General features: G+C 43.1%; 1 protein-coding gene across 1 annotated transcript in view; it reads right to left on the bottom strand.

The window, feature by feature from the left end:
• Window positions 1-24,568, bottom strand: part of glra3 (glycine receptor, alpha 3) — a gene marked incomplete at both ends in the record, with an annotated part of 101,006 nt that extends 76,438 nt beyond the window's left edge. Inside the window, one exon of the mRNA XM_084188450.1 lies at window positions 24,498-24,568. Coding sequence (XP_084044576.1) covers window positions 24,498-24,568 — 71 coding nt within the window. The remainder of the gene's footprint in view (window positions 1-24,497) is intronic.
• Window positions 24,569-25,461: the final 893 nt, after the last annotated feature.

The raw sequence follows: 25,461 nt of genomic DNA, 5'->3' as shown, positions 1-25,461 counted from the left end.
ACTTGGGATTGATGGACCTAACGAGACCTTTGTGTAAACCCTTTTTTTGATCCCCTTGAGGCTTGGTTACTTCTTGAATCCAAACTGCCCATGTCGTTTTGACCCATGCCGTTTTGACCCCTGTCGTTTTGACCCATCTCATTTTGACCCCTGACAGCATTAGTCACTGATCAGGTTGCTTAGGGGAGTTATTGGATGGTAGTACTGTACATTGGGAGGGCAGGGCCAAGCTTAAATTGTTTTAAGGAAATCAATATTTGTTTTTTTTGTGAAGGGTCACACACGCACACACGTAATACACACACACCCTGACAGCCTCCAACTCAGCAATACATCTTCACACACCCTGAGAGCCTCCAACTCTGCAATACATCATCACACCCTGAGAGCCTCCAACTCTGCAATACATCTTCACACACCCTGAGAGCCTCCAACTCTGCAATACATCTTCACACACCCTGAGAGCCTCCAACTCTGTAATACATCATCACACCCTGAGAGCCTCCAACTCTGCAATACATCATCACACCTGGAGAGTCTCCAACTCTGCAATGCATCTTCACACACCCTGAGAGCCTCCAACTCTGCAATACATCTTCACACACCCTGAGAGTCTCCAACTCTGCAATACATCTTCACACACCCTGAGAGCCTCCAACTCTGCAATACATCTTCACACACCCTGAGAGTCTCCAACTCTGCAATACATCTTCACACACCCTGAGATCCTCCAACTCTGCAATACATCTTCACACACCCTGAGAGTCTCCAACTCTGCAATACATCTTCACACACCCGAGAGTCTCCAACTCTGCAATACATCTTCACACACCCTGAGATCCTCCAACTCTGCAATACATCATCACACCCTGAGATCCTCCAACTCTGCAATACATCTTCACACACCCTGAGATCCTCCAACTCTGCAATACATCTTCACACACCCTGAGAGTCTCCAACTCTGCAATATTCCTTCAAAAATGCACACGTAACAGAAGTGATTCCCTTGAGTCATGCAGCCTTGCCTGAGACCTGAAAACGTGTGTTAGCTTCCCTATTGAATTCCCTGACTTTAGCTCAACAGGATCACACAGTGTGGCTCACAGACAACCCGGCTTCAAAACCAGTCGGGCACACACTCACACACAGCCACGCAAGCCCTCCCAACCTATCACAAACAATCACACACAGCCACGCAAGCCCTCCCAACCTATCACAAACAATCACACACAGCCACGCAAGCCCTCCCAACCTATCACAAATCACTCACACACAGCCACGCAAGCCCTCCCAACCTATCACAAACACTCACACACACTCCATTTCATCAATTTACTTAATGCTTCCATAGCTGTCTGAAATATATCTGTCTGCACAATAGACTGATTGTGTGTGTGTGTGTGTGTGTGTGTGTGTGTGTGTGTGTGTGTGTGTGTGTGTGTGTGTGTGTGAGAGTGTGTGTGTGTGTGTGTGTGTGTGTGTGTGTCTGACTGGGGCTCCACAACATCAATACCAACATCAGCCAGTCTAGCGATCAATCCACCAGCCAGGAGTGATGGGCTCCCTGGGACATCGATATACAGCACGACTCACTGCCATCATATCTATGACAATTTAATATCCTCTTTTACAGCATGTTAGCCTCACATCAACCATCTGAGGCAGAAAACACAGATCTAATCGTACCAGGGCTGAAGACAAATATAGACTAGAGTCCAATGCCTTGGTACTGTGACAAGTCTTCTGTTAGGCTGTTTGGTGGTGAGAGAGAGAGAGACAGAGAGGCTCTTTGAGTGAATTCGAATGAAATGTCCATGATGTCTGATGCCAGAAAGATCTTTCATAGTGAGAGAGAAAGAGTGAGGGGGACATTTGTTACATGATGTCTCTTCTGTAATACCTCTCTTAGTAGATGGGTTGTCTCTGATCTGTCCTCTTCAGAACACAGCAGGTAATAAAAGATGGCAGGTAATAAAAGGCAGAGTATGTCTAACCTCCAACATGAAAAAATACTACAGTTTACTATAGAATACTACAGTACTTCTAGTACACTGTAGAATACTATACTGCACACTGTAGTATCCCTCGATCATGTGTAGTACTTACTATAGAATGTTCTAGTATTATCCACACAAAAAACACTGTAGTAAATACTACAGTTATGTCTGCAAAAACATGACAGTTTCTTTTTTAACTATAGTAAATACTACAGTATTAAACTTGCATATACCCTACCCATCCCCTCCCCCCATATCCCAATGTGTGCCACACATGAGTGAGAAACTTACATATATTATGTTCCCTACAGGTTATAGAAAAGAGCAGAAGCTCTGAACTATCCATTCAGACCAGGCCCCCAGTGTCCGGTCTGGAGTGTGAAGTCACGAGCTCTGCTGGTCGGCTACTGCGTAGCAACCTAGCAGGGCCAAAAGCCCGGGTCTGTCCTAGAAAGCCTGTGTAAATTACGATCGTCAGAACGGCCAAACAATCTTTTTTAGACGGCTGTTTTGTGCTCTAAAATCTGCTTATTTTGATCAAGTTCGATTCTTTTGAAGTTTGCGAATTATTTTTAAGTTCGCTACAAATCGAGATATTTAATTAAATAGTGATCCATTCTAACTACTACATTTGTTGTCAAACAGGACCACGTGCTGACACAGACCAATCACGGGCCTGCAGGCTACTCATGCACGCTCTTTGCACGTGTCTCTCAGGCAGGATGAAAACGACTACATCGACCATGATCCTTTGCTAGTTACAGACACTTTGGTGACATTCAGCCCCATTCAACAACATGGCACGCTTCAAATGTAAATACTTCATGAGCCATTGGGATATCTTCTTAGGAATACGTGGATGACATCAGTGCTGTTACTATCTACTGGATTTAATGTCTATGGTTCAGACCCCAGTCCTACCTACCTCCATATTATGGAAAATGTGCTCTTTTAGTATTTGTCCAGTAGGTTTCCTCAAGGAAAAAGCCCCCACTTCTATGTCAAAGATAATAAAACAAAAACACTATAGTAAATACTACAGTCAGCAAAAACACTACAGTAAATACTCCAGTATACTACAGTCAGCAAAAACACTACAGTAATTACTATGGTATATACTACAGTTTCTTTCCTACACTATTTAAACTACAGTAAACTGTAAATAATACAGTATACTACAGTAAAGTCTACAAAAACACTACCGTGAATACTACTGTAAAGTCGGCAAAAACACTAAAGTGAATACTATAGTATTTATACCATAGTATAGTATAGTATTTTTTCCATGTGGGCTTGTAGCGATTTAGGGTCTTTCATCTCTGTCTTTGTTCACACCATATAGGGGAGAAATTACTTCAGCTATGTGCTTTTGAGGGGATCTGAGTGTATTACAACAAGTGCTAGACTATTATTACTTATAATAGTGTAGTTACAATAGATATATTAGGGCTAGCATTACTTTTTGTGTAGCCTATGCCAAATGAGCTGCAAAAATATTTACGAAAATATATGTATCACAAACCAGAAGAAGTTGTTATTTTTCATTCCTACCATTCTCTACAGTAACATTAAGTTCATAATGAAAAATGAAAAACATCACTGCGTAGCCCGAGGACCCCAAAGCACAACAACTGCAGAGGATATTACATTTATGTTGACAAAAACTCACACTAATGACTAGAGTCAACTTCATTTTGTGCATGGAAGACTTTCGTGTCAATAATTCTCTCTGTGAGTTTATTTATTTTCAGAGTCAACCCACATGATGAGTACCTTGTCTCAGAAATGACTCACAGCTATTGATTCATGCCTTTAATAAACTTAAAGCCACAATAATACAAACCACCCCCTGGTCTTATTGCCATAGCGATGCTCTAGTCTCTCTAGCCTAGTGATACAAGTGAAAAAATATTCCTTGAGAAGTCTAATTGTTACCAGGTATATTTAAAGCCTCCCTCGCGATCCTTGCTTTCTTCTCACCCGCCTGCATATGAAGCAGGCTCATGCTAAACTCCTCATGGGCTTTACCCGCCTTTTGTTTTCAGTGCCTGTCAAATGCACAGCGTGATTCACCATTACGATATAACGGCAGTTTGACTGCTGCCTCAACCACCGAAGAAGAAGCCCTTCAGATATGCTCCAGTGGGGAATAATACATATTATGGTGGGAAAAAGATCGGAATTATGTGATAATTGTTTCTATATATCTAAGACTTCTTATGTGCAGAAAAAAGCTGGTTGTTTATATCATTCAGCAAGCCAAAGAGATATCCAGTCTGAGATAAATAGTATTTGATGTCGTATTGTGGTCTTAAAATACTGCCTTCTCTTTCCCTTAGCTCAAGCCATGCCTCTCCCTTGTCTGATTACAATGACTAGTGACAAAACAGCCTTCTCTGGCATTTCTCATCTTCTGTGACATGTTCTCCTCTCCAGAGTGTCAGCTTGTTACTCTTGTTCCCACAAGGACATTACCATGAGGGTCGTACCTGTCACACACAGACACTCATACAATAAGATACACACGCTGAGTCGACACTAGGCTGACACTGGGTCGACCCGCCAACCCCTCAAGCAGGCCTCAAATCAACGGAGGATAAGGGGAACGCCATAGCCTTTGATAACAAAAATGGGAGAAGGTATCCCCCTTGATAATCTTTGAACTTTAAAGTTAACACTTCCCAGAATCTCTCCCACATAACGGATGCCAATCTTGCCCACTGGTACTGCTAGCATCTTAGCATTTCGCTACACCCGTAAGTAATAACATCTGCTAAATATGTGTATGTGACCAATAGAATTGTATTTGATTTGCAACAGCGGTCTCTTCATCTTGGTGTGGCAGCATGGCCAGCGGTGCCTGATGACGTCTTGACCTTGCATCATTCTCCCTTGCCCCCTGTGTCAACTCAAGGGGGGTGACGGGGGTGACGGGGGTGACACCGGACTGGCCTGCCTCACAAGGGACCGTGACAGGCTGCAGCCCAGCTGTTTGGGATTCGCTCAAATGGCAGAGTCACGGGCACAGTCACGGGTAAAGAGATGGCTGTGGAGTGGCACGACATTATTGTTTTGGGCTAACCGTCTGGCCCTTTCGCTTGCTCGCTCATTCGCTCACTGACCCTACCTCCTCAGGTCATGCAGTTGTATGGAAGAAAGTGGAGAAGAAAAACTACCCAGGTTAGTTTCCATTGTTTTCTAGCATCTTTGTGGGATTCACATAACAAGGTGTCAGGATAACTGCTTCGGTGTATCTGTCCAGTTCATGCTATTTCTAAAGGCTAAAGGGTGAGATGAAAGCCTGCATGGGAATGTTTTGGCAGTGTGCCATATGACAAAGCCCAGTAAGTGTGTGTGTGTGTGTGTGTGTGTGTGTGTGTGTGTGTGTGTGTGTGTGTGTGTGTGTGTGTGTGTGTGTGTGTGTGCGTGCGTGCGGGCATGCGTGCACGGGTGGGTGTGTGTGGGTGGGTGGGTGGGTGGGTGGTTGGGTGTGTGTGTGTGTGTGTGGGTGGGTGTGTGTGGGTGTGTATGTGTGTGTGTGTGTGTGGGTGTGTATGTGTTCAGTGCAGCCATGCCTGACCCTGACTCACCCTGGATGTGCTCACTCAGTCAACTCAATCAGTAGGCCACTGAACACTGGGCCAATACACTCTACCACTTGGTTCTCTACAGAACACAGAGGGTTTTAATCACTGTCAACACTTAAACATATCCTCTGTCAAAAGACAGGCTTTCATTGACTAAATATTAATATTGCTCCTGTATTTGTCTCCAAATTCTACCAAGGCAGCAGTTACTCTTCCTGGGGTCCGGCAAAATTAAGGCAGTTATACAATGCTTTTAGTTTTTTAAATATTTAGGACTAACTTATTCCTTGCCACCCATTCTGAAACTAACTGCAGCTCTTTGTTAAGTGTTGCAGTCATTTCAGTCGCTTTACTCAAAGCCAGTGGCATATCGTTAATAAAGATTGAAAAAAGTAAGGGACCTAGACAGCTGCACTGGGGAATTCCTGATTCTACCTGGATTATGTTGGAGAGGCTTCCATTAAAGAACACCCTCTGTGTTCTGTTAGACAGGTAACTTTTTATCCACAATATAGCAGGGAATGTAAAGCCATAACACATAAGTTACGGTCAATTGTTATATATATATATATATATATATATATATATATATATATATATATATATATATATATATATATATATATATATATATATATATATATATATATATATATATATATATATATATATATATATATATATATATACAGTGCCTTTGGAAAGTATTCAGACCCCTTTACTTTTTCCACATTTTGTTACGTTACAGCCTTATTCTAAAATGGATACAAAAAAAAGAAAACTCAGCATTCTACACACAGTACCCCATAATGACAAAGCGAAAACAGGTTTTTAGAAACATTTGCAAATGTATATAAAAAAATTTACTTAAATACCTTATTCACATAAGTATTCAGACCCTTTGCTATGAGACTCGAAATTGAGGTCAGGTGCATCCTGTTTCCATTGATCATCCTTGAGATGTGTCTACAACGTGATTGGAGTCCACCTGTGGTAAATTCAATTGATGGGACATGATTTGGAAATGCACACACCTGTCTATATAAAGGTCACACAGTTGACAGTGCATGTCAGAGCAAAAACCAAGCCATGAGGTCGAAGGAATTGTCCGTAGAGCTCCGAGACAGGATAGTGTCGAGGCACAGATCTGGGAAAGGGTACTAAAACATTTATGCAGCACTGAAGGTCCCCAAGAACACAGTGGCCTCCATCATTCTTAAATGGAAGAAGTTTGGAACCACCAAGACTCTTCCTAGAGTTGGCCGCCCAGCCAAATTAAGCAATTGGGGGAGAAGGGCCTTGATCAGGGAGGTGACCAAGAACCCGATGGCCACTCTGACAGAGCTCCAGAGTTCCTCTGTGGAGATGGGAGAACCTTCCAAAAGGACAACCATCTCTGCAGCACTCCACCAATCAGGCCTTTATGGTAGAGTGGCCAGATGGAAGCCACTCCTCAGTAAAAGGCACATGACAGCCTGCTTGGAGCTTGCCAAAAGGCACCTAAAGACTCTCAGACCATGAGAAACAAGATTCTCTGGTCTGATGAAACCAAGATTGAACTTGTTGGCCTGAATGCCAATCGTCAAGTCTGGAGGAAACCTGGCACCATCCCTACAGTGAAGCATGGTGTTGGCAGCATCATGCTGTGGGGATGTTTTTCAGCGGCAGGGACTGGGAGACTAGTCAGGATCGAGGCAAATATGAACGGAGCAAAGTACTGAGAGCTCCTTGATGAAAACCCGCTCCAGAGCGCTAAGGACCTCAGACTGGGGCGAAGGTTCACCTTCCAATAGGACAACGACCCTAAGCACACAGCCAAGACAACGCAGGAGTGGCTTCAGGACAAGTCTCTGAATGTCCTTGAGTGGCCCAGCCAGAGCCCAGACTTGAACCCAATCAAACATCTCTGGAGAGACCTGAAAATGATGTGCAGCAACGCTCCCCATTCAACCTGACAGAGCTTGAGAGGATCTGCAGAGAAGAATAGGAGAAACTCCCCAAATACAGGTGTGCCAAGCTTGTAGCGTCATACCCAATAAAACTCAATGCTGTAATCGCTGCCAAAGGTGCTTCAACAAAGTACTGAGTAAAGGGTCTGAATACTTATGTAAATGTAATATTACAGTTTTTTATTTTTAATAAATTAGCAAAAATGTCTAAAAAGCTGTTTTTGCTTTGTCATTATGGGGTATTGTGTGTAGATTGATGAGATGTTTTAATGATTTTTTTATCCATTTTAGAATAAGGCTGTAACCTAACAAAATGTGGAAATGTGTCAAGGGGTCTGAATACTTTCCGAATGCACTGTATGTGCATAGCATTAGCATTAAGCTAGCGCTCTCATGCAGTGAAATCATGCCTGAATGTTTCTGCTCCAGATCCTCTATAGCTCTGAGATCAATTTAAATAAACATGTTTTAAGCAGCTTACTAGGCCAGCTAGCTGCTTCTGCTTTGCCTTTGAATTCCGAAGGCAGCTCTGAAGATATTCACCCAGCGAAAAGACAGAGAGAGGTAGAGGGAGAGACAGGGAGAGAGAGGGAAGAGAGAAACTGTTAGAGAGAGAGAGAAGGAGAGAGAGAGGGACAGACTGCCCACACAGAGAGAGGGGAGAGAAAGAGAGAGAAAAAAACTGGGGTAGAATAACTTCAAGAAAGAAAAGAGTGTTGGGGCGACTAGCGACGCATCCAACAAACGTCATCAATAACTCAACACTTCCCCTCCTCAATCTATCTGTTACTGTACAAGCCAGTGACACAGGGCCAACGGAGGGGGGAAGAAAGGAGTGGATCAAGCTAAAGACCCCCAGATTCTCCTCTCTCTCTTCGCAGAGCGAGTTATTACTGAGAGCCAGCGGCGTCAAGCGTAAGGCTTTTATGTGCTAATGTAGTCAATGGTAAAACATAATGGATATGTCCCTAAGCAGGGCAAATCAGACACTGAAAAACATATAATGGAATTGTCCCAAAGCACACATTCAAGTAGAGTTAGAATGGCAGAGCTGCTGCTGGAGCAAAGAAACTATGAGTTAGCGGAGACATAAAAATGTGTTATGGAATTGTCCCAAAGCACACCTGGAGTTACAGTATAATGGAGCAGAGGAACTATGTCTGGGCCCTGGTCAAAATAAGTGCACCATATAGGGAATAGCCCAAGACTATAAGTTAGCTGTTAGCAGTGCCCCGGCGGGTAGGGTAGATGCCCACCTCATGCCCCTTGCCCTGCGCTCAGAACATTCCACTCCAGTGAGCGGCCAGTGAGTGGCCCTATCTGGAGAGAGAGGGCACAGATGTGGTTTCACATTTGCCCTGGCATTATGTAGGGGGGATGACAAGATGTTTATATTGTCATATCCACTCATACATCAAGTACCATGCAAATGTATAGTTACTTAGCTATCTGTGTATCTATAATAATAATAATAATAATATGCCATTTAGCAGACGCTTTTATCCAAAGCGACTTACAGTCATGTGTGCATACATTTTTACGTATGGGTGGTCCCGGGGATCGAACCCACTACCCTGGTGTTACAAGCGCCATGCTCTACCAATTGAGCTACAGAGTTAAAGCTCAAGTAGGAGTCTTGAATGAGGATTCAAGAAGGAAATGTCCAGTTGACTCAGACTCAGACAGACACGCTCAAGGGAATGTACAGTAGCTAGCTGGTGTAGATCTGTAAGGCATAGTGCCTCTTGTAAATGATCACATGTTAATACAGGCCAAGTCAGTGAAACGAGCCATCAAGCAGACAGTTGCTCCTTTTCTCTCATTTCCAAATCAAATCAAATCAAATCAAATTGTATTGGTCACATACACGTGTTTAGCAGATGTTATTGCGGGTGTAGCAAAATGCTTGTGTTTCTAGCTCCAACAGTGCAGTAATATCTAACAAGTAATATCTAACAATTTCACAACAATACACACAATACACACAAATCTAAAGTAAAGGAATGGAATTAAGAATATATAAATATTTGGATGAGCAATGTCGGAGCAGCATAGACTTAAATACAGTAGAATAGAATAGAATACAGTATATACATATGAGATGAGTATTGCAAAATATGTAAACGTTATTATAGTGACTAGTGTTCCATTATTAAAGAACCATACAGTACATCACAGTCACATGTATCTTAAAGAAAACCATCCAGCTTCATACCAGTGCTTTAGATTACAACATTCACTGGGACACAAGCTAGACTGTGTTAAAAGTGTTGTTTGTGCTATGGCAGCAGGCATATATCTACCAGAGCTTAGATCACAGCCACATCTTCAAACCTCCTTAAAGCTTTATAACAGTGCTTTAGAAGAGCCACTATTAGGCTACTTTGTGAGTGTTGGTAGTTCTAGCAGGCAGATATCTATCTTCCAGAGCTTATCTCCTGGGACATGGTTGGTAGTTCTAGCAGGCAGATATCTATCTTCCAGAGCTTATCTCCTGGGACATGGTTGGTAGTTCTAGCAGGCAGATATCTATCTTCCAGAGCTTTTCTCCTGGGACATGGTTGGTAGTTCTAGCAGGCAGATATCTATCTTCCAGAGCTTATCTCCTGGGACATGGTTGGTAGTTCTAGCAGGCAGATATCTATCTTCCAGAGCTTATCTCCTGGGACATGGTTGGTAGTTCTAGCAGGCAGATATCTATCTTCCAGAGCTTATCTCCTGGGACCTCCATGTCAGAGCACAGTGACCATGTGAGCTGCATGACACATTATAAAACAGGTTTTTTGGATCCTAGATGCTGATTGGTTGATAGCAGGTAGTTATAGCACCACAATCCCCACATTATCCGGGTAATGCCTGTTAACAGTTCCATTAGATTGATCAATGTGCATCCATTGTCCCACAGCCCCGCCAGTCAATTTATAAGCTTAATTTCCCCTGGAAAAAAAGCATGTAGACAATATTTCACCATGCTACTAGCTGTCATGACTCTCTTCTTGGTGAGGATCAAAGGTGCCAGACCAGCTTGGCAAATGGCTGACAGATAGCCAGACCCCCCCTTTCTCCCACAGGAGAGGAGAAGGGGGAGTTGGGCCGGTTTTATGACTTAACATAAATAGTTTGCAGAAAATAACTCCTTTTGGTGTCTAGTATGGGAAGACTGAGATTTTCTTTGTTCCAGAGACTCTTTGCTGACTAAAATCTCTTATGTCAATAAAAGTGGAAATTGGAACATTATTCCTGACCTCCAAATGTTTGAAATGGTCAGTAGGGACCTAAAGAATAATAATGTCATATTGTTTATTAGTTTGTGATGTCATTAAGGATGGTTTAACGGAATAACTGTAACTCTGAAAGTGTACACGTTCTATTTATCAAGTTTACATCTAAATGTTGTATAAAATATATGATGAAGTATGAGAGTACTTTTGTGAAGATAGCAATGTGATTTTAATATTCTAATGAGACAATTGTTCTATATAAACTTTTGCCGCCCAGTCAGTAACCAAGCCCCAGTGAGCACAGACATTGGGTCGGCGTGATGGAACGCCCCCTTTTTACCTGATAAAAGCCTTAGTAACGAAATGTACATTTAGACCAGATAACGTGAGAGTGGCGACTGCACGTTCAGAATGGTTTGAACTTTGAATGAGAAAGACCAAGAAGTGTGGAGCTTTGGCTACATGGCTTAAAATGTTTAGACCAGAAAGACCAGCCGACGTGAAGCGCGAACTCACGTTACAAATGGTTGACACTTTAAGACCAGGAAACGTGAGACGTTAGTCCACACGTTTGTAATGGAGAGAAACTCTGAAACTCTCAATCTCTACACAAGAAGAAGAAACTCACTAGACCGTACATTACCAGTCTGCAGCTGGCATGTAAAGTAGTCTAGAACTTTCACTAAAGACACGAGTTGGAAAGGACAATCCCATCTCAGACAACCATTGGTACATCTGAAGTATCTATCTAACGAACACTCCACTCGAAGACAAGACAAGTCTCACCAAAGTGGAACCAGGACACTCAAACCCTTTTTGAGAAAGTGGTTCAACAGAGAGATGACAATCAAGGACAGCTACGCGTAAATATGCATTGCATTTCTTATCCGAAAGAGCGGTGGTTTCCAAATGTAACAACGATAAGTTGAATCTCTTTGTCTCTCCCTTTCACACTCCTTCTATTGACCCCTCTCTTTTTGATAACCAAGCTGTCATGCTGTTGTTAGTCCGCTAGGGACTTTTCTCATGTATTGAGTATGTATGTATTCTGTGTTATTATTTAGTTAGCTAGTAAATAATTAATTAAGCCAATTTGTGTATTGCTGACTCATAAGTAAGGTTAGGGTTCTTGCAGATATCAAGGAATATGCAACGTTCAGAATGAGACTGTTGAGGTAATGATTAATAAGTGACTGTTATTGATATATAACATATATATCTTCTAAGAGTTTAATTCAGGAGATGGTAACTCGTTAAACAACTTCTCCCGTGATGCCCCAAATTCCTAATGAGTTAATTGTTACATGATTAAATTAATCGAGTGACATTTAAACATAGTTAGTTGATTCAATAAATAAGTCATGTCACGACATAGGCTAGCATTTGGTGTGCAACCATTGGGGTTTGTCTAAACCTTACTGTCTGTCTCTCTAACCTCTGGAACAATGTTGCCGTTTTTTGTGATCTCCACCGTGCCATGCATATGTACAGTGGGGAAAAAAAGTATTTAGTCAGCCACCAATTGTGCAAGTTCTCCCACTTAAAAAGATGAGAGGCCTGTAATTTTCATAATAGGTACACGTCAACCATGACAGACAAATTGAGGAAAAAAAATCCAGAACATCACATTGTAGGATTTTTAATGAATTTATTTGCAAATTATGGTGGAAAATAAGTATTTGGTCACCTACAAACAAGCAGGATTTCTGTCTCTCACAGACCTGTAACTTCTTCTTTAAGAGGCTCCTATGTCCTCCACTCGTTACCTATATTAATGGCACTTGTTTGAACTTGTTATCAGTGTAAAAGACACCTGTCCACAACCTCAAACAGTCACACTCCAAACTCCACTATGGCCAAGACCAAAGAGCTGTTAAAGGACACCAGAAACAAAATTGTAGACCTGCACCAGGCTGGGAAGACTGAATCTGCAATAGGTAAGCAGCTTGGTTTGAAGAAATCAACTGTGGGAGCAATTATTAGGAAATGGAAGACATACAAGACCACTGATAATCTCCCTCGATCTGGGGCTCCATGCAAGATCTCACCCCGTGGGGTCAAAATGATCACAAGAACGGTGAGCAAAAATCCCAGAACCACACAGGGGGACCTAGTGAATGACCTGCAGAGAGCTGGGACCAAAGTAACAAAGCCTACCATCAGTAACACACAACGCCGCCAGGGACTCAAATCCTGCAGTGCTAGACGTGTCCCCCTGCTTAAGCCAGTACATGTCCAGGCCCGTCTGAAGTTTGCTAGAGTGAATTTGGATGATCCAGAAGAGGATTGGGAGAATGTCATATGATCAGATGAAACCAAAATGGAACTTTTTGGTAAAAACTCAACTCGTCGTGTTTGGAGGACAAAGAATGCTGAGTTGCATCCAAAGAACACCATACCTACTGTGAAGCATGGGGGTGGAAACATCATGCTTTGGGGCTGTTTTTCTGCAAAGGGACCAGGACGACTGATCCGTGTAAAGGAAAGAATGAATGGGGCCATGTATCGTGAGATTTTGAGTGAAAACCTCCTTCCATCAGCAAAGGCATTGAAGATGAAACGTGGCTGGGTCTTTCAGCATGACAATGATCCCAAACACACCGCCCGGGCAACGAAGGACTGGCTTCGTAAGAAGCATTTCAAGGTCCTGGAGTGGCCTAGCCAGTTTCCAGATCTCAACCCCATAGAAAATCTTTGGAGGGAGTTGAAAGTCTGTGTTGCCCAGCGACAGCCCCAAAACATCACTGCTCTAGAGGAGATCTGCATGGAGGAATGGGCCAAAATACCAGCAACAGTGTGTGAAAACCTTGTGAAGACTTACAGAAAACGTTTGACCTGTGTCATTGCCAACAAAGGGTATATAACAAAGTATTGAGAAACTTTTCTTATTGACCAAATACTTATTTTCCACCATAATTTGCAAATAAATTCATAAAAAATCCTACAATGTGATTTTCTGGATTTTTTTCTTCTAATTTTGTCTGTCATAGTTGACGTGTACCTATGATGAAAATTACAGGCCTCTCTCATCTTTTTAAGTGGGAGAACTTGCACAATTGGTGGCTGACTAAATACTTTTTTCCCCCACTGTACATGACGAGACTGACAGCTTATTTGATCCAGGCCAATTCATTTATCAGGATCATTAATGTATATATCTAAAGAAATGGCAATAGAAAAAAGGTCAAACAAACGAAAGTGCACAGTTTGCTGTCATTTCAGCTGCTTGATGTGATTGTGTGTTAGCTTTAGTTGACTAGCTAGCTAGTAAAGGAGAAGTAGCTAGCCTGCATAGACAAGTTGGTTGTTTAGCAACAAAACTGACGCGTGCACAACTATGGGGCAAAACAGACAGGGTTGGCTTAGATTGTTGACAACATTTTATTTTATTTATTTATTTTTTGCACTGTCTCTATGCACACTCACAGGACTCTACACACTCATGCACACTGACACTCCAACACACACATAACATGCACACACATTTATACTGACTCTACACACATGCACACACACTCACATACAATCATCATTTATGCTGCTGCTACTCTATTTATCACATATCCGGATGTCTAGTTACCTTACCGCTATACATATCTACCTCTATCACTCCAGTATCCCTGCACATTGTAAATATGGTATTGGAACTGACCCTGTATATAGCTTCTTACTTTCTCTTGTTCTTATTTCATATTTGAATTTATTGTGTTTTTGTCCTCATGTTATTTGTAGTGGTACATTGATATTGATTACTGCATTGTTGGGTTTGGAGCTTGCAAGAAAGGCATTTCACTGTACTTGTGCACGTGACATTAAAACTTGAAACATGTCAACTATATTTTGTCTCCAATGTTTATTGAAAACATAAATACTGTTACAGGAGGGGGTCGCAGTTCCGGAGCGACCCACTTGGTGTCATCCTCCGACAACCTTAGGCACCTCCTCCCTCACAGTCTAGACTAATCAGTATCCTATTGGTGTCACCTGTGTCTACCTGTTCACCTGTGTATTTATGCCCTCAATTCCCTGTGCTCCCTTGCTCAGTTTTCTCTGTTAGTTTCAGCAGGACTACTCAGTGTCTGATCGGAGACCTATGTACAGGTACTTGAGAAGTGTTCTTCCTGTTTCGTTATTTGTTTCAGTCGTAGGTAGTATTTCGTATTTTGTGTGTTTCTGTAAATCCTGCACCACACCTGGGTCACACCTCACACCAACCCTTACACAATACATTTGCACAATGAGAACTTGTTGTCTCTCAAATACATCATTACAGTTGTTGGTTAGCTAGCCAGCAATTTTTTGGCATATTAGCATAGATGTGACATCAGTCAAAACACCTCAAAACAAGTCATGGTAACAAGAAAAATATAAAACTAGCTGAAACGAGCCACCTACGATTCCCCACATCGCAGCTTCTAGTCATTGTTGCTAGCTATCTGGCCAGAATCACAACAACACACGGCCTTCTGCCCCATTGAAGCACGCATCATTTTTGTGACATTGTCAGCTAACCCATCTATAGCTGCATGCCAATGATTTGTTTAGCATAGCAACCACTGCAAATAGAATGGATAGAATGAACGACCAGCCCATTTGGCTAGCAACTTCAGAATCTCAGAACTAACGACTGGCTTTTGCCACGACTATTTTTCATGGTGGAAGGATTCAATAAAACTAATTTACTCAATATAATAAAAACATTTATGAAAACATGTCGTTCATCTTTTTTTCATATGTTGGCAACCGGTTTATAAAAGCAATAAGGCCCTCGAACCCGGGAATCATCGTGTGAAAACTCCCTCCTAAGGGCTGTAACTTCCTCCTAAGGGCTTCGCCTCGGGAGTTATCACACGATAATCCCTGAGTTCTCATGCCTTATTGCTTACTGGAGACCCTGTCAGGCCTATCCAGCCCCTCGTCACAGGCCACTCACTCAATCGCCCTGATACGGAGGGCTGAGTCAGTGTATGTGTGTATGTGTTTGTGTGTGTAAGACACAGCCAGGGTCATATGAGTCAGCAAGCCAGTGTGGCCACATTCAAGACAACCAATAAAGTGCAGGGGCCAGAGAGACCGCAGGCACCCACATGACCAACACAGACACACACAAATGCACATGAGCGCACACACACCATTGCCATTCAAAACCTATTTCAATCCCTAGTGCTTACCACTTTTCCCCAAAACACAGATTGCCTATCACAATATCCAGCTTTTGCTGTCACATCTTGTATTCTTCCACATTGGATTGATATACGCCTGTAAATACACTAGAGGAAAAGTCTGCGTCCCAAATGGCACCCTATTTGCTATATAGTGCACAACTTTTGACCATAAGGCTCTGGTCAAAAGTAGTGCAATATGGTGAACAGGGTGCCATTTGGGATGTAGCCTACACTAAGGCTGCGTTTAGACAGGCAGCCCAATTCTGATATTTTTTCCACTAATTGGTCTTTTGATCTTTTCACTTCAGATCTTTTACACAGCAGATCAGATTGGTCAAAAATACAAAATTAAATCAAATCACATTTTCTTTGTCACATGCTTTGCAAACAACAGGTGTGGACTAACAGTAAAATGCTTACTAACAGGCCCATCCTAACAACGCAGAGAGAAACATTTAAAAATAAAAGAACAAATAAATACACAATGAGTAACGATAACTTGGCTATATACACGAGGTATCAGTACTGAGTCAATGTGCAGGGGTACGAGGTAATTGAGGTATATATGTACATACAGCGCCTTCGGAAAGTATTCAGACCCCTTGACTTTTTCCACATTTTGTTAAATTACAGCCTTATTCTTAATTTGATTTTTTTTTTAACCAGCAATCTACACACAATACCCCTTAATGACAAAGTGAAAACAGTTATTTTTTTTGCAAATGTATTAAAACAAAAAAACGGAAATACCTTATTTACATAAGTATTCAGACCCTTTGCTATGAGACTCGAAATTGAGTTTAGGTGCATCCTGTTTCCATTGAAGGTCCCCAAGAACACAGTGGCCTCCATCATTCTTAAATGGAAGAAGTTTGAAACAACCAAGACTCATCCTAGCTGGCCGCCTGGCCAAACTCAGGGAGGTGACCAAGAACCTGATGGTAATTCTGACAGAGCTCTAGAGTTCCTCTGTGGAGATGGGAGAACCTTCCAGAAGGATAACTTCCTCTGCAGCACTCCATCAATCAGGCCTTTAGGGTAGAGTGGCCAGACGGAAGCCACTCCTCAGTAAAAGGCACATGACAGCCTGCTTGGAGTTTGCCAAAAGGCACCTAAAGACTCTCAGACCATGAGAAACAAGATTCTCTGGTCTGATGAAACCAAGATTGAACCCTTTGGCATGAATGCCAAGGGTCATGTCTGGAGGAAACTTGGCACCATCCCTACGGTGAAGCATGGTGTTGGCAGCATCATGTTGTGTGGATGTTTTTCAGCGGCAGGGACTGGGAGACTAGTCAGGATCGAGGGAAAGATGAATGGAGCAAAGTACAGGGAGATCCTTGATGAAAACCTGCTCCAGAGCACTCAGGACCTCAGACTGGGATGAAGGTTCACCTTCCAACAGGACAACGACCCTAAGCACACAGCCAAGACAACGCAGGAGTGGCTTCGGGACAAGTCTCTGAATGTCCTTGAGTGGCCCAGCCAGAGCCCGGACTTGAACCCGATCGAACATCTCTGGAGAGACCTGAAAATAGCTGTGCAGCAATGTTCCCCATCTAACCTGACAGAGCTTGAGAGGATCTGCAGAGAAGAATGGGAGAAACTCCCCAAATACAGGTATGCCAATACAGGTATGTAGCGTTATACCCAAGAAGACTCAAGGCTGTAATCACTGCCAAAGGTGCTTCAACAAATTATTGAGTAAAGGGTCTGAATACTTAATAAATTAGTTAGCATTTCTAAAGACGTAGATTAATGAGGGAAAAAAACAATTGAATACATTTTAGAATAAGGCTGTAAGGTAACAAAATGTGGAAAAAGTCAAGGGGTCTGAATACTTTCTGAAGGTACTGTATACTGTAGGTAGTGGTAAAGTGACTAGGCAACAGGATAGATAATAGCATCAGCGTAGCAGTAGCTGCAGCGTATGTGATGAGTCAAAAAAGTTTGTCCGGGTAGCTATTTGGTTAACAATTTAGCAGTCTTATGGCACGGGGGTAGGAGCTGTTCAGGGTCCTGTTGGTTCCAGACTTGGTACAACACTACCGCTTGCCGTGTGGTAGCAGAGAGAACAGTCTATGACTTGCCTGGAGTCTTTGACAATTTTTAGGGCCTTCTGACACCGCCTGGTATAGAGCTCCTCGATGGCAGGGAGCTCGGCCCCAGTGATGTACTGGGTTGTATGCACTACCTTCTGTAGCGCCTTGCGGTCGGATGCCAAGCGGTTACCATACCAAGTGGTGATGCAGCCAGTCAAGATGCTCTTTAGAACTTTTTGAGGATCTGAGGGCCCACACCAAAATCTTTTCATCTTCCTGAGGGGGAAAAGGTGTTGTCGTGCCTTCTTCACGACTGTGTTGGTGTGTGTAGACCATGTTAATTCCTTAGTTATGTGGACAACGAGGAACTTGAAGCTCTTAACCCGCTCCAATAAAGCCCCGTCGATGTGGATGGTGGCGTGCTCGGCCCTCCGTTTTCTGTAGTCCACGATCAGCTCCTTTGTCTTGCTGACATTGAGGGAGACGTTGTTGACCCGACACCACACTGCCAGGTCACTGACCTCCTCCCTATAGGCTGTTTTATCATTGTTGGTGATCAGGCCTACCACTGTCGTTTCGTCAGCAAACACAATGATGGTGTTGGAGTCGTGTGCGGCCACGCAATCGTGGGTGAACAGGGAGTACAGGAGGGGACTAAGCATGCACCCCTGAGGGGCCCCCGTGTTGAGGGTCAGCTTGGCGGATGTGTTGTTGAGGCCCGTCAGGAAGTCCAGGATCCAGTTGCAGAGGGAGGTGTTAGTGATTGAATGGTGAGCTGTAGTCAATGAACAGCATTCTCACATAGGGTCCTTTTGTCCAGATGGGAGAGGGCAGTGTGGAGTGCAATAGAGATTGCGTCATCTGTGGTTCTGTTGGGGCGGTATGCAAATTGGAGTGGATCCAGGGTGTCTGGGATGATGGTGTTAATGTGAGCCATGACCAGCCGATTAAAGCATTTCATGGCTACAGATGTGAGTGCTATGGGGCGATTGTTATTTAGATAGGTTACCTTGGTGTTCTTGGGCACAATGACTATAGTATTTTGCTTGAAACATGTCGGTATTACAGACCGGAATTGGGCTGCCTTTGTAAACGTAGCCAAAGAGATTCCAGATAATTGACTCCAATTCCAGAGTTCCCAAGGGTTGCTCTGACATTTACACTCTTAGAATTTTACACCAAATAGGGGTTAAATGGTTAAAGGTATCCTCCAGCCAACAACACATTACTGTACAATAATACCATTGGTCAAAGCTTTGTTAGAAGAGATCCTCCAATACATGATGTTCTTATCAGCTAGAGCATGGGAAATGTACTCTCAAACAAACAATGAGACACAGAGGAGTGGGAGGGATTGATATATTATTATGATTATACTGTTTTTGTTGCTTGAATCAATAGTCCGTGTTTGTCTTGAGTCCTCAATCCATGAAGACGTCATATAAACAATAACCATCCTATAAAATAAATAACACCACAGTCAGTCAGTTCATCCGTCCAACCATCCATCCATCTACACGTTCAATAGCATCAACCTAGCAGATCTGATTAATTAAAAAACTCTAAATTCATCGGAAGGAAGATCACTATAATGCCCTGAATGCTGAGATTCACTGAAGAGCTAGAGACAGCAAGAGAGCAAGAGAGAGAGAGAGAGGGGGAGGGAGAGAGAGAGAGAGAGAGGGGGGGAGAGAGAGAAAGAGCGAGAGAGAGAGAGAGAGAGAGAGAGAGAGAGAGAGAGAGAGAGAGAGAGAGAGAGAGAGAGAGAGAGAGAGAGAGAGAGAGAGAGAGAGAGAGAGAGAGAGAGAGAGAGAGAGAGAGAGAGAGAGAGAGAGAGAGAGAGAGAGAGAGAGAGAGAGAGAGAGAGAGAGAGAGAGAGAGAGAGAGAGAGAGAGAGAGAGAGAGAGAGAGAGAGAGAGAGAGAGAGAGAGAGAGTTGCGCACTACAGCACAATAGATACCTGACCTCTCAAAACACCCCCACCACTAACAACAGCACATCTCACTCCCAACACAGGGCCTTAACTGTCTGTGCTAACTAGTAAAAGGAGAGAGATTAAGTTGAGTGACAGCAGTCAAGAAGGTGTTTCTTAATGACCTCAGTATATTTGGCTGAGCATGGTGTTCGTTTGCAAAACCAAAGTTGTGATTTGGTTTGATTTCCTGCATGGGACACTAAACATAATTACATGTTAAACTGCTAATCACATTTGCGTAAAAACGTCTGCTAAACGACCAGATTATATGATATTATCATATTATAGTTTTAACAGGCTCCCACCAGTGTGCTCTCCCTATGAGGTTTGATTCCTGCATTGGACACATGTATAAATATAACTACGTGTTGAACTATAAATCGCTTTGGATGAATAAGCATATTATCATTACCATATATTACAGTTTAAATAGGTTTCCTCCAGTGTGCTCTCTCTGCGTGCTGTAGCCCGCCTGCGTGTGCCGCCCGCTGGTTGGCACGGTAATGCCCGGTGGGGCGTGGGAACGCTCGCTGTTTACCTCGAAGATCATTTAGTAATCCCCACAGGGCAGGCACGTACAGAACAGCAGTGCATGTAAAACAACGTATATGTGTGTGTGTGTGTGTGTGTGTGTGTGTGTGTGTGTGTGTGTGTGTGTGTGTGTGTGTGTGTGTGTGTGTGTGTGTGTGTGTGTGTGTGTGTGTGTGTGTGTGTGTGTGTGTGTCCCAGTGAGGGCGGATAGACACACAATAGATGCATACACCACATGGGTTCTGGTGACATTCATGTCAGATTGTCCGACACAGGATTTGGAGATTTGAACTCTTTGTTCTAAGTTAATGACTCACTAGGCTGGGCTGAAGAAGCCTATGTTTGTGTTTATCAGTTTCCCAAACCTCTCCTCGGGTACACAGAGCCATGTAGCTATACGTATTTGATGTGTTTCAGTACTAGTAGCCTTTGATTAGTTGAATCAGGTTCCAGTTGTGGAATAAATTAAATAAGTGGAAGTGGCTGAGAGAAAGCTGACTCCAGGAGAGGTTTGGGAAACACTGGTGTACATGAATGGAGTTAATCCCCAAAATATAGTGACTGCACACCTAAACGTCCACAGGGGGACACGAATGAGTCCAAGCATGAAATCTACAGTGAAATATTAAAAGCTCTACTTTCTAAAAATCCCCCTTCCAAAACTCCAGTCTGCTGTGTAACATCATCTCCCTCAGACTGCCATTTTGTAAGCAGTCCAGCAATGACATGGATAAAAAAAAACAGATCCTAAAGAGCCCAAATGGAGGTCATTAAACTTTGAGAAGCAGGAAAAAATAGACAAGTCTTACCAGACATGGCGAACTTCCAGCAGAGCAGAGAGATATGTGAGACATGCTATTCAAACATCCCTTTCTTGTCAAGTCTTGTCGAGTTGTCAGGAAACCCGCAAAAGTACAAGAGTGTATATAGCCTTGTTGTTATCTTTATTTTTACATTTTGTACTGTAGTTTACTTAGTAAATATTTTACATTTACGTCATTTAGCAGACGCTCTTATCCAGAGCGACTTACAGTTAGTGAGTGCATACATTATTCTTTTTTATATATATATATATTTTTTACTGGCCCCCCATGGGAATTGAACCCACAACACTGGCATTGCAAATGCCATGCTCAACCAACTGAGCTACATCCCTGATGGCCATTCCCTCCCCTATCCTGGACGACGCTGGGCCAATTGTGCGCCACCCCATGGGTCTCCCGGTCGCGGCCGGCTACGACAGAGCCTGGATTTGAACCAGGATCCTTAGTGGCACAGCTAGCACTGCAATACAGTGCCTTAGACCACTGCGCCACTCGGGAGATATTTTCTTAACTCTATTTTCTTAAAACTGCATTGTTGGTTAAGGGCTTATAAGAAAGCATTTCACGGTAAGGTCTACACCTGTTGTATTCGGCGCGTGTGACAAATACAATTTGATTTGATTTGATTTGAGTGCTAAAAATGTAAACCACTACTTCTCCTGCCAGTGCTGCCCGCCAGGCCACCTCTCTCTCCTCTCCCAGCCCTGGTATGACAGACAGCTTTATAGTGGAATACTACCACTAAAGGGTGCCTACCAGGGCTTACCGCTGCCCTCTTCACCTTTCCCCTTCCACCAACTCTACAACCCTGTTTGATGTCGCTTCAATGGTTTCTGACCGTTTGCTCATATTGCTCCACAATGCCATAGTACAGGATAAGGGACGGCTCTAGAGTATGCTGTAGCTAGCACCCCTTGTGGACCACAATGCCCGTCACAGTGCAAGCTTTGCAAAACAGTAGGCTAGGTACCCAAGTGAAATGTCTCCCTTGATGAAGATCTATCTGACCAGCGAAACATAGACAGACTTTCCCATAAATGTTTCATTTGCAGGTACATAGCTTGCCCTACACAGTGTGCACTTCACCATTCAAGTGAAGTGCCAAACCCACAAGGGAAAGTAAAGTGCTCCAACATGGACTGGCTGCCATGCTGCTGCCCAGAGTAATAAGGATGAGGAAGAACAGTGATTAAAGCCAAGACCCCTCAACCAAGAATAAGCATCTGACCAATATACCCTCGGAATTCTAATTACACATATAATCTGAGTCCCAAATGGCACCCTATTCCCTACATAGTATGCTACTTTTGACCGGAGCACTATGGGCCTTGGTCAAAAGTAGTGCACAGTATAGGGAATAGGGTGCCATTTGGGACTCAGACCATTGATAAACCCTATAAAACACTCTCCGGTCTCATTGGACTCTGAACTGACACTAAACCAATGCACATTGCAGTGTGTGACAGCCAGGGACACGGCAACAGACATGGCCTGCGTCCCAAATGGTACCCGATAGCCTAAATAGTGCACCACTTTTGACCGATTAGGGAGCCATTCGGGACGCAGCCATGATATCAATAATTCAGTACAGGGGGATGTCAGTGGACGACCATTACTACCACAGACACATCAGATATGAATAATGCATCTCGTCGTTTAAATAATGGAGGATGATCGATGGTGTATGTATGGGGCCTTTGAATGAGATAACTTGTGTTGGTGGCGGTGATGCACAGCTTGAGTGGGATTAGACTTTGCAGCAATTGCATTACCTCTGTGGAGTTGTATTGTGCTTAGCTGAGAGGGACTCAGGGAAGGAATGACAGCCGAAGAGAGTATTAAAGTGGGAAGAGAGTATTGAAGTTGGTGAGAGATAGCCTTAGAGAGAGACAGTAGCTATTGAAAGGGGAGTCCAGCCCGCTTACAATGAATAAGATATTGCAACATGCCGTGTGTTTTGTAGAGATGAGTGGCCCCGACTGTTTACTCTGTAGCATACCTGTTTGTCAAGCCTGACATAATGTCAATTGACATGGCCCTATGATGTGGGTAGACTGTCAAACTTGTTACACCTGAACCAAACTCACATGTGAACAGTGCACTTGGCTTGAGCAAACACATGTGGAGCAGACATGTGCAGGTGATCATGTGTAACCTGTTATCTAGACAGTAAGTATACTTGGGTATGTGCTTGAGTTGTACCAACAGGAAAAAGGCTTTTGTTGTATCTATCAATGTTTCATATCATGTTTATTGGACAAGTGTGTATGTATCTGAGAGAGAGAGAGAGAGAGAGAGCCAGAGAGAGAGCGAGAGAGAGAGAGAGAGATTTAATATTAAAGCCTTACTATTTTACCAAATCCAACACACTGCCACTCCAGCATGTTATATTACATAACAGATGAGAATGGCTGGCTGGGACCATAATTGCACTTTACAGATTGCTTCTATGTGAGAAAGCTTACATTACAACTTGGTCTGCAAAAACGTTCACTTTCACATCCAATAGCCATTATCGTTAATGACCATCAATCCTATAAGGTGATATATATGTATATTTCTGCTCATTCGGATTGCATGCAAATGTTCAATTTATTTGGGTATTTCAAACGGCTTTTTCTTTGATCTCAGCCCAGAATTCTATTCCATGAGATTTCTCGATAATGGCACCTGTTACTTGAAAGACTGAAAAGAGAAATCCTAGTCAGGATCAGATCAGCACAGAGAGCATGCAGATCGAATTCCAGGGAGACGGGGATTTGAGAAATACGCAGGCAGCTTCCGGGGTCTAAATTTAATACAGACAGATCAGTTATCACGAATCTAAAGGGCGCGTGCATCATGATCATACCGTTTCTGACTGATTTGTTGGGCAACAGCCAAAAACCCTCGCGGAAGGATCAAATATATCACCACATATACATTTGTCGAGATAACACATCATGCATAGATGACTCTCTTAGAGGCTTTTGTACTTGATATGATTCTTATATCTTTGTGCCTGTAGCCTAATCCCCAAATTTGAGAGGCAAATCCACTCATTATTGAACGCTTATAGAGTTTTAGGGTCATATAGCCTATTTGCGAACCACTCAAATCCTTAGAGCCTTCAAAGCACTTTACATTAATCAAACAGTTCGGGAACTTCAATAATCAGTGTGAGTAAAGCAAGCCGCGTAATTTTGGCTGCTGCCCATCTTCCTTACCTTAGCAACACCGCTATTTCCCACACGAAGAATCCCCATACAGCTACAGAATGCAGCCTTTTCCGCGTCATCTCAAGACTTGAGTTGCATAGACATATACCCGGGAACGCCTCAGCTGCCTCTGTTGGGCGCTTTAGGGAAAGAGTCTTGACTTTCAGCACCCTGGACAGTGCTCCAACTGATGTCGCCACAATCCAATACGCGGCAGGCTCGTGGCGCAAGGTAAATGCAAATGCATAACAGTTTCGGAATCCCACATAATACTAATCGACTTCGCTACTCATAACTGGACAGGTTTAACCCACCTAGCAACGACACCAACAAGAGAGCAATGTAAATTCTGAAATACGACTCTAAAGTAGGAATACCGGTAATTTGGGATAGCGGGCGGCAGCTGGAGAGATTCTTGATATATTCACAGACATCTCAGCGGTCTTGGAGAGCGCGGGCAGAGAGAGAGCCCGCCCCAGACGCGCGCGGACCGGTGACTGACAGCGCATTATTCCACTCGCTCCTATATATGTTCTAGCAGAGCGACTCTATAGCTTAAATTAGACAAGCACTGATGTGGAACATCATTTCTGCATGAGCATCTCCCCATCTCTCTCTCTCTCGCTCTGTTTCATTGACATATCTCGCTCTGATTGTTAGCATAATCCTGTAATATTTATGCAATTTGTTGTCGTTTATTAGATGGTACTTGTCGAGTTGCTATCCAGATCAGCCTCATTGGTAAGTTATAGCAGCCATAAAACAACGGACTATTTACTGTTTTACACAGAATATTACAAAACAACAACATTGAATGTTATTCATGATTGCTTTCAAGTAACTCTACGATAGTTTTCTACCGCCATGACCATGAGCCAAGCAGTCAGAAAAGCTTAATAAATAAATAAATAGCCTCCACGAATAAGTCCATTCATGGATCTTAGAACATTGACATTTAGTTTAGGATTACAGC

This window comes from Coregonus lavaretus (genome assembly GCF_964263955.1).
Source record: "Coregonus lavaretus genome assembly, contig: SUPER_35_unloc_1, whole genome shotgun sequence".
In the NCBI taxonomy this organism is placed as follows: domain Eukaryota; kingdom Metazoa; phylum Chordata; class Actinopteri; order Salmoniformes; family Salmonidae; genus Coregonus; species Coregonus lavaretus.
The sequence above is the reverse complement of the archived record's forward strand: the minus strand, read 5'-3'. Positions and strand labels throughout refer to the sequence as shown.